Genomic DNA, 16,871 nt, shown 5'->3' with positions numbered 1-16,871 from the left:
TACCATGCAAGTCTTGTTGCCAATGAGCAAAAGGAGGGAGGTGAGGTTCATAGACAGATAGATTTAAGACCAGAAGGGACCATTATGATCATCTAGTCTGACCTCCTGCTTAACAGAGGCTGCAGAATATCACCTAGTGTTCCCTACATCAAGCTGGATCTTGTGTTTGAGCTACAGAATATCTTTTAGAAACACATCCAGTCTTGATTTAAAGACTTCAAGTGATGGAGGATCCACCACGTCCTTGGTGCAAGTTGTTCCAATGGTTAATTAAGCTCACTGTTGAAAATGCTCCTTTTGCATTCCCTCTCTTATACACTAGGCACAATCCGCTCCTTAGGAGCCTATGCGCCCATTAATGCCTGGGGACATTGCTAGCATAATGTCATATACCTAACACCCCAAGGCAACAGACAGAGTGCAGCACTTACATTTTACTGTTTACCCAATCAGTTTCAACCTTCTGTTCATATGCATTGATCTGAATGGGTTAGTAATACATGATGGGTTAGTAATTTTCTGCTGAGTGGCATTTTACCCTGAGAATTAAGAGCAGAATTCTACAGGATATGGGTCACCAGGCTAGTAGCACTCAATATGCTGCATGATAGGGTCCTAAAATGTGTTACTTCTGCAGATGTGTCCTATTCTCCTCCTGAGCAAAGGACTGAGCCCTAAATTAGGGAATGAGTCTTGTTTTACATCTATCTTCATATTCTTCTGCAAAGAGTGCATTTCAGCGAAAACTGATCTATAAAAACAGAGACAATGCTTTTATTCTGAGAAATTTACTATCTTTCTTTTAACAAAACCTTATGGTTTATTTTTACACACACAGACACCTATCTATATTCCATTGTGGACCTCAGAGTACGGTGTTACACCAGTCGTTGTAACCTATGTATCCTTTGTTATGCTCTGATTTGGTACCATGTTCTACCAGTATATGCTGCATTGCTATACCATATATTATTCATTGTATCAACTGAAAAGTTTTCAAGCAGCACACTTTGCTTCTATGAACACATTTGTTCACATAGATTCTTATTTACCTCTATAGCTAACGAATTAGGGTGTATTGTGAGAGACCTTCAGTCCCATATTGATTTGATCTTGTCGTTATAGAGCCTGTACCAGCCCATAGAGACTGGCAGAGTGATGCAGACAACGGCCCAGAAGATCATCGCTCCTTAGGGACCAGTAGACTACTATATCATATTACTGATGGAGATAATCCCCTTCTGTCACCACGCTGCTCAATCTTTAGTCAAAGCCAGAGATTTAATTTAGACACAGAATCGGCCCCTTCCCCACCAAGTGCTCAGCCTTTCATGATGTAAGAAAATACATTTTTAACTTTATTTTTTATTATGTTTGTACAGTCTAGAACATTTGACTCTTCGTATTTCTCATATATGGTCATGTCATTTGCTCTAAACAGGGATGTTTCATAATATAATATAATTTGGCATGATTAATTTGAAATACCATAAATATGACCTAACATTTTCCAATATGAACGAAGTACAACATTAGCTGCAATCTCAGTTAATTATAGTTTAGTAATGACATTTTTAAAGGTTAGTTCATAATCAGTCTGAAAAGTGAATACAGGGTAAAAAAGGTTATTAAAGGTCTAATTCAGAAAAGTTCAACTGCAATGGAATTACTGCATGAGTCATTCATTGGAAATGGAAGGCAATGTCACAAAACATCTGAATAGTCCTTGTAAGTCCTTTTCGGAAATTCTTAGAATTAATTTCATTCTGGAACTCTGTTTTCTTTAAATCTTAAAAATAAAGTTTAGGCAAATAGAAATAATCAAGCCTATTTATTCACAAATCTAAAACGTCTCACATGAAATATCCTACAAAATGTTTAAGCCTATTGCCAGTAAGGATAAACTCTCCATTGCAATGCTAAATTCCTGTAGAATAGAAGGCACTATAATAATGAAATAGTTAGTGCTTTTTCCAAGTTCTTGGCAACTTATGGTGACTAACTCTTAAATGAACACGTCTATGTTTTAAAGTCCAAAATTAAAATGTACAAATATTTTAACTTGAAATAAAACAAACTTTAAAAAAATAACATTTTTGTTCATCAAACCCATTTTTTTGGTGCATGGAAATTAGTCTGAATCATTTTCAGTGGAGCTGATTGAAAACTTTCTGACACAATATTTTCCTGCCAGAAAATGCCATTTTCCCAAAATCTAAACATTTTGTGAGAACATGTTGATTTTGACAAAATTCTGTTTAAAATTTAAAAGAATAATTATAAGGATTTTTGTATTTTGAAAATTAATTTTGTTTTGAATTTCTTTCATTATATTATAAATTATAATGCAATATAAAATAAGAAAAAAGTCAAAATTGGAATGTAACATTTTAATTTTATTGAAATGAAATATTTCAATTTACTCAACTTTTTTTCTGAATTTTTGTTCTATGGGAAATTTTTTAAAAAAATGTTTGTTCTGATTTGGAACAAAAATAAATTTTGAAATATTAATATTTCCTGTGGATTGGAGTTGTGACAAGCTTTGATTTTCAGTACTACATTTTCACCAGTTGGTGCCAGTAATTAATTCTAATCTACAGAAATCATGATAGGCTGCCCTAGGGTCTGATTCGGGAATTAGTATCTTCCTGAAATTGGCCCTAAATGCACTTCATATAAAAGAAGTGCCATTTTCTGTTCCCCTTATTCACATCGCATCACACCTTACTCCACAAAGAATTTAATTGAAGTCAGTGGGACTACTCATGGAGTAGGTGCTATTATTAAGTGTGAACAAAGGTATCAAAATCTGGCCTGTTAGGGTGGGATTTTCAAAACGATTTTCAAAAGTTAGGCCAATGCTGAGACCTTTTCAGAATCCCACACTTAATGATCAAAGTAAGGTAGGAAAGGTGGGTGCTGCCCACGAAACACTATGCCACCTTCAAAGAAAAACAGATATTTCATATATTTACTTCATAAAGCCTAACCATTTCTCCTTGTGCCTACCTATAGGAGAAACATCTGGAGTTCTAACACAATTTACATGTGATTTAGACTAGAGATGGTTCTGTGTGACTATAGTTCTGATTTCATGGGAGGAGTTCAGAAGTGTTGTTTGCATTAACAGAGACTTTATTACTTCTACTTTTGCAGGCCAAGAAGTTCTTCCAGGTGTAACTGTGAGGACTGCAAAGAACCGCAGACAGTAATGCAACTTACCAAACATCTTCAAAGTCTGAAGAGAAAAATCAGGAAGTTTGAAGAAAAGTTTGAAGAAGAAAAAAAATATCGGGTAAGAAAATAATTGGAGAAAATAAGATGGGGTGAATGCTCCATGTATTACGGATATCGTCCTTAAAGGTGTAGGAAGAATTGCTTCTTGCAAAATAATAGGGGAAAAAACGATATCTGAGTGATTACAGGCTAAAATTGTGAAGCTCTGTTTTGAGTTACCTTCATTGGGGAGTATCCATCAATCAGGATGGGTGATGGTAACATTTAACTACTTTAAAATATCCTGAAAATCTGTAAGACAAAGGAAAGTTCTGATACTTATAAATAGCTTCTTACTTGCATTGTAGATAAAATTATTTGCTTGGCAACTGTGTTCTGCTATGTAGTTTTTCTCATTCATGCAGACTGAGTTATCTTTTGAAAAAATCAACAAAACAATAACATTCTTTAGAAGTCATTTGTCAAATAAAAAATGAAGGCTCTGGTGTGTGGCTAAGTGGTATCCCTGTCCTGAGATGTACAATATATGGTAGAGAGAGCCCCAAGTATTGACTCTGGCTAAAGCAAAAGCTAAGGAGTCATTCATCTCTAGGGTATAGGATATTGTGTGGTGTGAGTGGAGGTCTGTGAGGTTTCATCCTCTTGTGCAGTTTCCCCATACACAAGTTGTGGCATCGGTAGTATCCCATCATCTGTCAGAGAATTCCGCTGGTGTCTGAAAGGGAAAACAGTTTCCTTGGAGGCCATGGTGCTCCTTTGCTACTACTATGGTATATTACAGCTACTGCTATAGTGTGTAAAAATAATAAGCACCTTCCAACCTTACTTTGTTGGAATCAGACCTCCTTCTCTGTTTGACATTATATTGCTCTCTAATGATTGGTCAGTAAAGAGAATATAAGCCCTAATATTACTGACATCTTCTAGAGATTCTCCTTCAGCTCAAATGGTGGAAGATAGCACTCTTTAAAGCAGAAGAACTTTGCTGCATCTATGAGATTTTGGTGGCAGCCATGGAACATAAAAAACAGACATATTTATCCCTTTCCATATTGAGCTTCTTATAGCTAGGTAGAGATAGATGTTGTAAAATAAATTTAAATAATCAGAATATTATGCCACAGCCTTGACCCCACTTCCGGACCTTGGGATTCATCATCTTCATCACTGGTCATTATTCAGCAACCTTTTTCAGGGCTACACCTCTGTGTAGTTTACAGAGAGAGGCACAGGATCAACAGACTCCACTCCCTCAAACTGGAGATTTCCCTGGAATTTTGTCTAAAAAGGGGAAGTCAGGGAGCTGAGTGGGGTTTACTTCCCCATTTTGTATGTCATGGGGCTGGTATAAGTGATAGTCAATGAAAGGTAGTGGGCATGAACGACTTTCATTGTGGTCTATATCTATTCAGAGAATTATGATTTTTTAGGCCCTGTATTGCTGCAGTCATTTTAAAAGGTATTTGAAGATCCTTCTGCCAGTGTATAGCTAGATGGCCAACATTGGGATTTGAATAACACTTGTACTTACTAGTTGGTAAACCCAAATAAACACCGGGGCAACCCTGAAGTAATAAAAATGAAAAGATTTTCATCCATCCCTTTTTGTATAGATACTTGAATAGGGTTGGGGGAAACCATTGATCTGGGAAGCAGAAGCGAGTGTCAAGTGTAGTACTCTTAATATTACCACAGCTAAATTAATAATCCTCTTCTGACCTTCAGGAGAGTTGATGAAGAAAGCACAGGGCAATCACATAGATAATATTTCTGTCATATAAATCATCAGGATCAATCCTGAAGGGTATGGTGGTGATCACATCACTGACCTCATAGAGGCTTGAGTAAGTAAGCAGTCCTTCAGGATACAGAGGGGTGTCCATCTAGTGACCTCACAAAGACCTGGGATATGTAAGCAGTCCCACTGGGTACAGTGAATGAATTAATAGTACTAGATACAGAGAGGGGAGCAGTGAGTGTGTGACCTTAAGACTCGGTCAGGTGGAAGGAGAGTGGATGAATCACTAGTCTCACTGCCACATACAGCAAGGGAAGCAGTTAAGTCACTATATGACTTTTTTAAAAACAGGCATGTGGCAGATGAACTAGGCAGGCGGGAAGGCTCACAGCATCCCCCCCTCCTCTCCCCTGCTTAACCCCCTCCCAAAGCCGTTCTCTCCTACACAATATGTTTAAATTACTGTGGGTGTTCAGTCTTTTTAAAAAGTTTCTGTTTTGATTCTGTGCAACTACCACTGTACAGTAAATGCTGACAGGAATCAAAAGAGGGAGGAGATGAAGGCAGTGAAAGGCTGTAGTCAGGAGCAGTCTTTTGCTTTGACAGTGGAGAAAAGCTTGAACTACATACAGGAGGGAAGTGGAAAGGAAGCCAGTAGAGACTCAAGGAGAAGAAGACATGGCTGGAGTAGGAGAGGAAGATTATCTTGGTAGCAGTGTTTGCACAGATTTAAATCACATTTTACAGGTTTTTCAATTAAATTGGGTGAAAAATTTGAGCTGAAATGCATAAAATATTACTTTTCAAAGATTTTAGGCACCCTGGTCTTAAGGACTGCAGTAAGGGCTCCATCCGGAAAAGTGTTGAGCATTTGGACTGCCATCCTGCAAATCCTGCACATGCTAAACTTTAAGCATGTAAGTAATCTCACTGAAGTCAATGAGACTACTCTCACATACAGTTTAGCATGTGTGTAAGACCAGGGGCAAAATGCTCAGCACTTTACATTATCGAGCCCCAATCCAAGAAGATAATAAACATGACAGATTAATAGCATAATTGAGCCAAACATGTCAAATGGACAGTGTATGTAATATAATGCTTAGCAGTGATTTGGGATCATAAGTATTTCTGGCCATATGATGTGTGGAAGAATCACCATCTACATGGACCACGGTAACCTGATGTGGCTCATATATAGGCTGTCACTATAAGGCACCTTGTCACAGTTCCTCACACCTGGATAGACACCAAAGTGAATCCCATGCAGTCTCCTTCAGTTTGGAAGAGTGTGGCTGTGAATGGGGGAGATCTTGCGGGTTCCGCTAGGGAATACTTTTTTGACCTAAGGTATCCGGTCACAAACTGGTCTCAGGCTGTTGTGACCACCCTGCCCTTCTCATACTGTTAAATGGGAGAGAGTCCTGAATAGATCCTGATAAATAACAATGAGGTCCTGGGAGGGGATCCTTGAATAGAAATGTTGACAATGACCACCCTATTGGGGGAGGGGGTGTAGAAGGATTAGGTAGATGCCTATTCTTTTTTGTATAAGGGAAAGAAATATATCTCATCCTTCACTATGATTCACATGGAATCTATGTTCTGAAATATTTTGTATTTTAAAGAAGCTATTTCTTTATTGGATAAGTATATTGGGAGTATCGTCAGAATTCCTGCTCCATGGAGCAGAAGTTTGATTTTTACAAACATAGGCCTGAATCTGCAAAGACTCACGCACATGCTGAACCTTATGCACTGTGCATTGACTCTCTTTGCAGGATCAGTCCATAGAGAATACAGGAAAAGGAACAGTCCCATCATCAGTTCTTTTCTGTTCTCTTATGTGCAGCCTTCACATGGTGACAAAACTTCCAATCCTGAAGTCCTGAAATGGATGAATGACTTGGCTAAAGGTCGTAAACAGCTCAAAGGTACATAATAGCGTATAGTTCCATTTTATTGCACAGTGGGGAATTTCATAATACTGGAAACTTTGTAAAGCTGTGCTAATGCAGTAGGAGCATTTTAGTATTTGTTTTCTGCTCTTTGCCCCCTACTTCTATTTCACTAAGGCTCCCTAATGACAAAAAGAAAGATGAAATGGCATATGCAGCGCCAATCTCTCCCAGCCATGCTTGGGGAGAGTCAGTTCAACCCTATTCAATAGAGCTGAAAAAGAGAGAGCTTCTTTGTAACTATCAACATTCTTGCAAACAGAGATACAATTTTAAATATTAGCCTCAATGTTTGTCTGATTGTTGTTTCAGCATCATTAGCATACTGTACATAATTGCCAAGTTAATGGGTTTGTTATACTGATACATTTCACATTGCAGTGGTAAAGGGGGTTTGTTGAATTTAAATTACAGAACTCCATTTTAAAGCACATATTATTTGGGCATAAAAATAGCCTCTTGCCTGAAATGAGATTTAATACCAAAGGTCAGATTTTTCCCTTGACAGCCTGTACGTGGCTCCATTGACCATGCTCCCTGGTGAGCAACATATGCGTAACCAAGGGGAAAATGTAGCCACTATTGATTTAAAAAAAAATAAAATAAAACACAAGCTATTTTTAAGTAATAAAAGAATCATTTTTGTGTTAGATCCATTTTCACCATTAAGTGAATCATAGTATTACACTTCAGTACTGTAGGGTGGGATTTTGATAAGTGGTTAAAGGGTCTAGAAACTCAACTCCCATTGACAGTGAGTGAGAGGTGGGCACCAAACTCTCTCTGAACTCATTTGAAAATCCCTCTCTTAAATATCAAGTGATTAGTCTGCATTGTCGCAAGACGTTTTTAAAATAAACCTTTTTTTAACTAAAGAAAAGCAAAATAGCTGTAAAATGGCCAAACTACACGCGTAATCTCCTGTAAATTGCCACTTTGAATTGATTATCTTTCAAAATGATAAAACCCAATTCTCATACGTAAATTTTCATACACCTTAAAGACCCTGATCCGGCAAACAGTTGAACACATGCTTAACTTTACTACCATGAGAAGTGCCATTGATTTCAGTGGGAGTACTCGCAATAGTAAATTTAAATGCTTGTGTGAGTTTTTTTTTTTTGTATTGGGTTCTTTTACAAAGAAAGTAAGACTTATTGGTGCTATTTTAGAATCAGGAAAAGTAAGGCAGAAAGAGGTGAAATGACTTGCCCAAGGTCAACCAGTAGACCAGTGGCAGATTCAGGAATAGAGTCCAAGCTCCGAAGGCTCAGGCCAGTGCCCTGTCCACAGCTCTTCACTTCTTCCCACATCCTAGGAACTATGGGTGTCTTTAAGTCATGTTTAGACTCAATCCAAGGCTGGCCAGGGTCCAAACTGGTCCCCACTGTAACATCATGTTACAATAATATAATGGATGCCTTGTCTGATGCTGGACATCATTCTGGCAGTGGAGATCAGCCAGGCATAGTGGCTGCCTGGCCTACTTCCTTGTCCATGGTCACACCCACTATGTAAGGGGCTTGGAAGGGTGGTGATATGGGGTAGCGGCAGCTCTATGCCACCTGGCAACTTCTGCTGTTTATGCTGCACCTGATTCCCGCCTGTTTGAGTGAATGCTCTCAGATGAGGGGCAGGGGAATTAAAAACTCAAATTAAGGATTATTAATTTTCCAAATGATTGTGGTATGTTAACAAACTAACACAGGAGCTGGGGTGTTTTTCCTATAGTGTCAGAAGAAACCTTTTGACAAATATTTATTTAAAAACTCATTTGCCAAGTAACTTGCTTTTTTGAACAGAGCTTAAACTCAAAATGTCAGAAGAGCAAAATTGTACCCCTAAAGCACCCAAAAGAATTGTGCAGCAGGAGAGCACTGGAATATATAAGGAGACCAGGAAGCAAGAAGCAGCAAGTACTGAACAAAGTCCATCCGTCGAAGAAACCATGGATATCGTAATGAAGCGATTAAAGGAGAAAAGACAACAGCTTAACCTCCCTGAGACTATAAAGGTATGTGTTTTCCTTGCAGAATAATCGCATCTGGGGAAGACCTCAAATATTGTTTTTAGCTGTCAGTACCCTACTCGGTGTATTCTGAACTGCCATGTTGCACTGGTATCCTACAGGTCTTACACCACAGTAGCACAACCCCGACAGCATATTTTTGCACTCACAAAATCACTGACCCTAGTGCACTTTTTCTGGAGTGACGATTCTAGGAAGAGTTACAAAGACAAAGAAGGGCTAGATTTACAAAGAAACATAGTGTGGTGATGCTCACCATCGCCACGCCTAACTTTTAGATGCCTAGAATATCACTGACTGGGATTCACGAAGCCTGAGTTAGGTGCCTAGGCTTCCTACGCAATGAACGGAGAGAGAGAGGCACCTCAAAAGGGATTCACATAAACCAGCAGGCGAGGCTGCTCCCCACCTGAACTAGAGAATGGGAGATGCCAAGTGTGTGACACAAACCCCACCCCTCTCACAGAGATAGGCACCTAAATTGAGGCTGCAGGGAGATGCCTCCCTCGGCTTGGGATTCCCAGCTGCAAACCCTCTCTTGGTGTTAGGCACCTATGCTGTTTTTGCAAGAAGTTGGATGGAGGAGGACGATGGGCGGGGGGTACCATCTCCCTCATAACTCTTAGCCCCGTGGTTAGAGTTCAAGTCCCCAATCCACCTGAGGGGAGAAGGGATATGAACTGGGATCTGCCACCTCTCTGGTGAGTACTCTAACCACTGCACTATGGGGTATTCTGAAATAAGGCACCCTGAGGCTCTCCTGTTGAAGCAGTTGGAGCAGGGGGATTGGATCCTGGGTCTCCCACTCCCACTACTGCGCTAGTTATGCACTACTGCGCTTCTCCTCTTCTCTAGCATTGCTACCTCTGAAATACAAAAAATTGGGACATCCAGGATGATCCTGAGCCCATAAAACTGGACAGATGGCAGAGTGTGTTGAGCCTTTACTTGCCTGAAGTGGCAGTTAGGCAACTAAGTTCTTTGTGAATCTAGCCTGAAGTGTCCATTCTTTTCAGCAGGGTTTGCAGGTAGCACTGAGTGCACCGTGTTTGGAGGTGAATGTCAATATCTGTATTAGAAAGGAATTGTAATAGCTTCACTATTTCAGATTACAGGTACATGAAAAGCATGTTCTCCAATCTATCAAAGCTGGTGATAGAGCACAGGCAGCCATATCTCCAGTCCACACAGACTGTGTGATGACAAAGAATCACTAAGGGCTTGTTTAGAAGGTGTGGTAAAGCCCACTTCAGGGGTGTGATTTATAGAGCTCTAACATGCTGCGCTCTAGCTGTCCCATGTTGACCCTGTTGGTATGAACTAAGCACCTGTTAGTTCATGCTAGCAGGGTTTACTCGGGGCAGTTAGTGTGAAGCACAGTAGAGCGTGCTACAAATCGCTAATGTGCTTTGCTGTGCTCTGAAGACAAGCCTGAAGAGGTTCAAGTGTCTATTCTGTGTCACACCCTGAGGCACACGCAAAGCAGTGTCATTGAAAACCATGGGTTTTGGCGAGATACTGTGGTGTGCAGTTAGTATTTATAGGCTATGGGCTCTGTATCCTGTGGGACCCCTATGAGTTAGAGAAAAGGACCATTTTGTGCAACTTTTAAAAAAAATGTCTTCTCCATTTTAAAATGCACTCCAATTTGGACACTTGATGAATCTTACTCTGTTGTTAAAACCTAGAAGAAATGCCACACTTACCAGCCAGTGATAAAGTATATACAGCAAAGTAGATAGTGATGCCACCACTTGTCTGTCGGTGGCACATACAAGATATATACAGCTATATCATAATACCACATTTACCATCAGGTAAAGTATACACAAGAATAGTGGGCACCAGAACTGTACACAGTATTCCCGCTGCAATCGCAACAGTGCCGATACAGAGGTAAATTAACCTCTCTACTCCTACTTGAGATTTCCTTGTTTATGCATCCCAAGATTGTATTAGCTCTTTTGGCCAGTGTCCCACTGAGAGTTCACATTCAGCTGATTATCCACCATGACCCCCAAATCTTTTTCAGGGTCATTGCTTCTCAGGATAGAGAACCCTATTCTGTAAAAAAGGCCTACATTCTTTGTTCCTAGCTGTATACATTTACATTTAGCTGTATTTAAAAGGTATATTGTTTGTTTGCACCAGGTTTACCAAGCCATCCATATCGCTCTGAATCAGTGACCTGTCCTCTTCATTATTTACCCCCCCCTCCCCCAATTTTTGTGCCATCTGAAAATTTTATCAGTGACGATTTTGTTTTCTTCCAGGTCATTGATAAAAATGTTAAATAATGTAGAGCCAAGAACTGATCCCTGTGGGACTCCTCTAGAAACACACCTGTTCGATGACTATTCTCTGTTTATAGTTACTTTTTGAGACCTACCAGTTAGCCAGATTTTACCCCTTTTAATGTGTGTGATGTTAATTTTATATTATTCTAGCTTTTTAATCAAAATATAGTGTGGTATCAAGTCAAATGCCTTAGAGATCTCTAAGTATTTTACATCAACACTATTACCTTTATCAGTCAAACTTGTAATCTCATCAAAAAAAGATATCAAGGTAATTTGACAGGATCTATTCTCCTTAAAGCCATGTTGGTTCACATCAATTACATTACATTCCTTAAATTCTTTATTTATCAAGTCCTGGATCAGCCATTTCATTATCTTGCCTAGGATCGATGTCAGGTTGTCAGGATGATAATTACCAGGGTCATTCTGTTTACCCTTTTTAAAACTTGGCACATTAGCTTTCTTCCAATCCTCTGGAACTTTTCCAGTACTCCAAGACTTATTGAAAAACAACATTAATGGTTCAGCAAGTTTCTTAGCCAGCTGTTTAAAAACTCTTAGTATCTGGAAGTGCTTATTTAAAAATGTCCAACTTCAGTAGCTTCTATTTAACATCCTCCAGAAATACTAGTGGAATGGAAAAAGTGTTATCACCATATGATGAGACTATATCATCTGTTTTTCCTCCCAAATACAGAACAGAAGTATTTATTGAACACGTCTGACTTTTCTGCATTATTATTGATAATTTTACCATTTCCATTGAGTAATGGACCAATATCATTCTCAGGACTCATTTTGTTATATATAGATTCCTAATTATCCTTAACTCTGCTGGCTATAGATTTCTCCTTGTGACCCTTTGCTTTCCTTATCCATTTTCTACAGTTCCAAACTTCTGATTTATATTAATTCATATGAATTTCCCCTTTCTTCCATTTGTTATATATTATTTTTATAGATACCTTCACTTCCCCTCTAAACCCAAGTTGTTGTTCTGCTTGCATGTTATAAATGTGATCAAGTCATGAGTACTTGTACCTAAGCTACTATTACATTTTAATTTTGTGATCAGTTCCTCTTTAAAGATAAGGGGCCAAATTCTGCTCCCTATTACCTCTGTATAGCCCCTTTGATTTTAAAGGGGCTTTATGGGGGTAACTCAAAGTGGAATCTGGCTCAAGGAATTCTTTTTTAGATTGTCTTTTTTGCAAGTAGACTTCTTTATCCAGAGCTGTAAAATATTTGAGCAGAGCCAGATATATCAAAAAATAAGTGACTACTAGCTCATCAATTCCAGCGTGTCTACAATAAGCTGTTTTCTTGCTGTCTCCTGCACTTATTAAACCACTGAGCAGAAAACAAGTTACTCTTTTGTATTATTTGCAGGTCCCCATGACTAGGTCACATGGCCTCTAGTATGTGGCCCTGGGGGCTAAAATCAATAGTATAATTAAAGATGGGCTTGAACTAGAGAACTGGATTTTAAACTCTGAACTGGGAAAGTTTGAACCTGAATTCAAACATCCTGACTTGTGCTCCAGGGGGCACATCTCAGAGGACAGTGAGCTAATCATTTTGCTCCCGTTGCTCAACAGTTAGATCTGTACTACATGTGCTTTGAATACACTCCACCCCATCTTTTTCTCCTGACTGCAAATCTGCTCATTTTATATTTGTGAATCCATTTAGGGTATTTATCTGTCATTACGCAGTTTCTTGTTTTTCTTTCTCTTCTCTCTTATTGAGTGTAATACTCCAGGGTCTTTCTCAAGTCTCAGAGTGCTTTGCAGAATTATAAAACTATATTATTGGAATCACTTCATCTATCACCAGAATGCAGCCACTTCTGGGGTGCGAGTCTAACTAACACCACCAGCAACTGAGAAACAGGAAGTCAAGAAGACTATTTGCTTGTTATTTTAATTGGATGAAACATAGAATTGATCTAATGAGGTCTAAAGATTTAATGAGATCACGTTCTATGCTGCAAACCATAGTTATTTTAGACCAAACTGATTGAGGCCAAACATTAAGGGCAAATTTCTGATTCTCTTATTCATTCAGAATAGTATTTTACTCCACAAATGGCCCCACTGAAACCAAGTGAGTCCCACTGAAACCAATAGACTACTCCAGAAATAAGGTACTGCCCAACTTGAGCAAATGTATCAGAATCTGGCTCTTAATGTTTTAATCAATTTGATTTTAGTGATATTTTATTACTAATAATTATAAAATGGGAATAACTGAGCAACTTGGCTGACTACTAGGTTCAGGGCTAGTTTGCTTTATGACCAGAATGGTGAAGGAGAATAGTGGAAAATAGGATGGGCAAAACACTATAATCAAATAATGGCCCCACCCGGCGGCATTTTATAGGACTATTCTAAGTCAAACCTGCTCTGGAATATCTAGAGCTCTCTTAGTTTATTCCACTTCCCAATTTCTGTTGCTCTTAAGAAACTTTCCCTGACAAAAGCCTAAACTTTTCCCTCCTTAGACTTGGACCATTGTTCATTCTCTTCTGAGACTATAAATTAAATTTCTGTCTTCATGTATATGCTTAGTTAAAAGATTTTCAGAGATGGTGACGGTCTCTCATTCTTGCTCTCACCTTTACTTTTCTGGGTTATATAAATGTTACTATTTTAGAGCCTTTTCCTGCACAATTCTGAGTCTCCTCAACTTCCAGTGAAGTCAGCATCTCACAGGATCAGGACCTGAGGCCTGGACTACACTGTGGGGGGATTTAAACTAAGACACTCAACTTCAGCTACACTATTCGTGTAGCTGAAGTCGAAGTATCTTAGTTTGACTGACCTGGCCGTCCTCACGGTGGCGAGTCAACTGTAGCAGCTCCCCTGTCGACTCCTCTTACTCCTCCTGCCGAGGTGGACTACAGGCATTGATTCGGGGATTGATAGACGCAATATATCAATCCCCGATAGATCGATCACTACCCGCCGATCCGGGTAGTCTCTCTTCATTCTGTTTAAATTTCAGTCATTGCCTCCTACTTGTTGCCCAGCTTTGTACTGTCTCACATTTTGCTATGCAGAGGAGTGCCGGAGGCAACATAACGATGACAAAAATAGGGGCATCAGAACTTGAATTGTGCTGAGGTGATCTTCATGTAAAGTTTCAAATGCGTTGCCTCAGGATTACGGAGAGCAATCTTCTTCCCTAATTTCATATGTAAACTCCCTAAGTATATTGAACAATGTTAGCCATGTTTTTTATTTCATCAAATTCATACTGCAAACCTGTGTTCAGTTAGCAAGTTTGCTATCTCTCACCCAAGGCTTTTCTCAAACTGGCTACTTTCTAGTTATCTGTCCCCTGCTTATATCTGTGCTTTTTATTTATTCTTCTCCCTCACTGCACAACTATGCATTTGTTTTATCAGCATTGAATCTCATGCTGTTGCACGCAGCCTACTGTTCTAAGCCATTGCAGTTTGGACTTTTTCTTCTCATTTGCTCCCCCTCTGATTTTTAAAATTGTCAGCAAATACAATCATGGTTGAATTTAAACCTTCTTCTAGATTGCTAATGAAAGTAGTAAATAATATAGGTCCACATGGGTGATCTGTGCAGTATCCCTTTTGATATTGGTCCCCGCGTGTAGGACTCAATATTATTGATCACACTCTGTTTACTATTAATCATCCAGCTGTCACAGGCACACTCAGAGGAGGATAGACATAATAGTTATTGGAAGAATTAACTTGTGTTACGTGTTAAACTAGTGATGGGGCAGCTTGCACTTTCATTAGGTGCCTGAATGCCAAATAGTGGCTATTATAGAAAAAAAAATGAATAGGAATTTTTTTAAGTGATCAAATTGTGCAGAGTTTTAAGACCAAGGTTTTCTAAAGTGATAAATGATTTTTGGGTGCCTTAGTGTCTGGATGGCCAACTGAGATAACTTGGAATTGTCCGTAAATAAATCAAAATCTGCTCCCATTGAAATGAAGGACTAAACTCTCCTGGACATCAGCAGGACCAGGATGGCTCCCTTAGCGGTTGATGATACAGGTCTAAACGCCACGTTTCACTATGCTTTTAAAAAGCTTCACACTAAATACAACTCTGTGTTCAGCAAATACTTTACTGAGTGGGGAATCACCCTCTTCAGCAGAAATATAGCACATGTGCAGTCGTGGGGAGGAGAGGAAAGGTTCTCATCACACAGTTCCTCCTATGTAGTGGGTGAATTCTCCCCTCCCTGACATGGAAAATGTAGGAGGTTTGGCCCCAACTCCCACAGATCTTGGGGATCTGCCAGAAGCCATGGCAAACTGCACCAGCTCTGCATGCTGCTCCCTACTGTGGCCCCACTTAGTGGTACAGAACAGCACTTTGAGAGACTGTGGCTAGGCCCTGCTCAGGACTCCCCCTTGAACGCTCCATTGAGAGAGGTTTCATGGGCTGGAGGTGGGACAGGTGATTCATATTGAATTAACATTTCTGTGGATTCCCTACTTCTTCCTTGTTCTCCACATGCCACCCACAGATCCCTGGAGCCACAGAGGGTGCTTCCACATGGGTGGGGGGGACAATGTTGCTGAGGAGACTGACTATCCTGTTTTGTGCAGAGGCCCTCTGTGCAAAGCTCTTGTGGGAACGACCGCTCCAAAGTAATTTTCATAACCATTTATAGTGAGTGTCATTCACCATGAATTAGAATCCGGATAATTACTAAAGTCTACGGTCCAGATCCCCAACTGGCGTATATTAGGTATATCTCCACTGACTTCAGTGGATCTGTGTTAATTAACATTAGCTGAGGTTCTGGCCTTATATAATTGATTTACAAAATTACAGCAGAAAATGCAAAGAAAATTGTTTTTGTGTTGGATTGCACATTTTAGGCCCAATTATGCAGCCTGTACTCAGACAAAACTCTCTATGGGACTCAGATGGGATTTTCCCTGAGTAAGGAGTGCAGGACTGGACCTTCACTCTGCAGCATATAGACACAAATATTAATATTTGTAGATTAGCATTTGCAAATTGTATTTGAAAAAAATCAGCTTCCCTGCATTCTTGGGAATGACACTGGTATCAGTGATCTGCAGAGATGCCTTTGGCAGTATTGAACAGTCTCTCAAGTGAGTCTCTGTTTAGTAGAATTCCCAAGTTTTGAAAATGAATAGTGTTGGGTGTTCAATAGACCACAGAAACCGTGGCCATGTGTGAGAGAGTGAGAGCCCCAGATCCACTGCAATTGTTGGAAAAGTGTTGTACATTTTCGACAGGGCTGTCCCAACTATGCTACAAACTCATATTCAGCTTTGCTGAATCAGGGTCCTCAGAAAATTTTACTTATTGGTAAGGACATAATTGTCCCAATATACTTTTTGGAGGTTGCAAGGTACTTAATCTCATTTACAAACTGGATATCTTGAAAGAAAATGAGTTAAATCAAAGGTTCAGATTTTTATAAAGTTATATACTTAACAAAGAAACTTCTGATCATTAAATACATTTTCCGGGGTCTGCTCTTGCATTCTTTAACTTCTCATTGATGTCCATGGGGATTTTCCTAAATAAGACTTCACTTCCCTAATGCAAAGTGAGTATAATATATTATTTCTCGTC

General features: G+C 39.4%; 1 protein-coding gene across 7 annotated transcripts in view; it reads left to right on the top strand.

The window, feature by feature from the left end:
- Positions 1–16,871, top strand: part of FAM13C (family with sequence similarity 13 member C) — a 200,954-nt gene that overhangs the window by 165,914 nt on the left and 18,169 nt on the right. For all 7 annotated transcript variants that reach the window (XM_073353371.1, XM_073353370.1, XM_073353373.1 and 4 more), the window contains 4 exons: positions 1,126–1,336; positions 3,160–3,298; positions 6,831–6,912; positions 8,739–8,950. In XM_073353371.1, the coding sequence (XP_073209472.1) occupies positions 1,126–1,336; positions 3,160–3,298; positions 6,831–6,912; positions 8,739–8,950 (644 nt within the window). The remainder of the gene's footprint in view (positions 1–1,125; positions 1,337–3,159; positions 3,299–6,830; positions 6,913–8,738; positions 8,951–16,871) is intronic.

This window comes from Lepidochelys kempii, chromosome 7 (assembly GCF_965140265.1).
Source record: "Lepidochelys kempii isolate rLepKem1 chromosome 7, rLepKem1.hap2, whole genome shotgun sequence".
NCBI lineage: Eukaryota > Metazoa > Chordata > Testudines > Cheloniidae > Lepidochelys > Lepidochelys kempii.
This window is presented reverse-complemented; position numbering and strand designations above follow the sequence as displayed.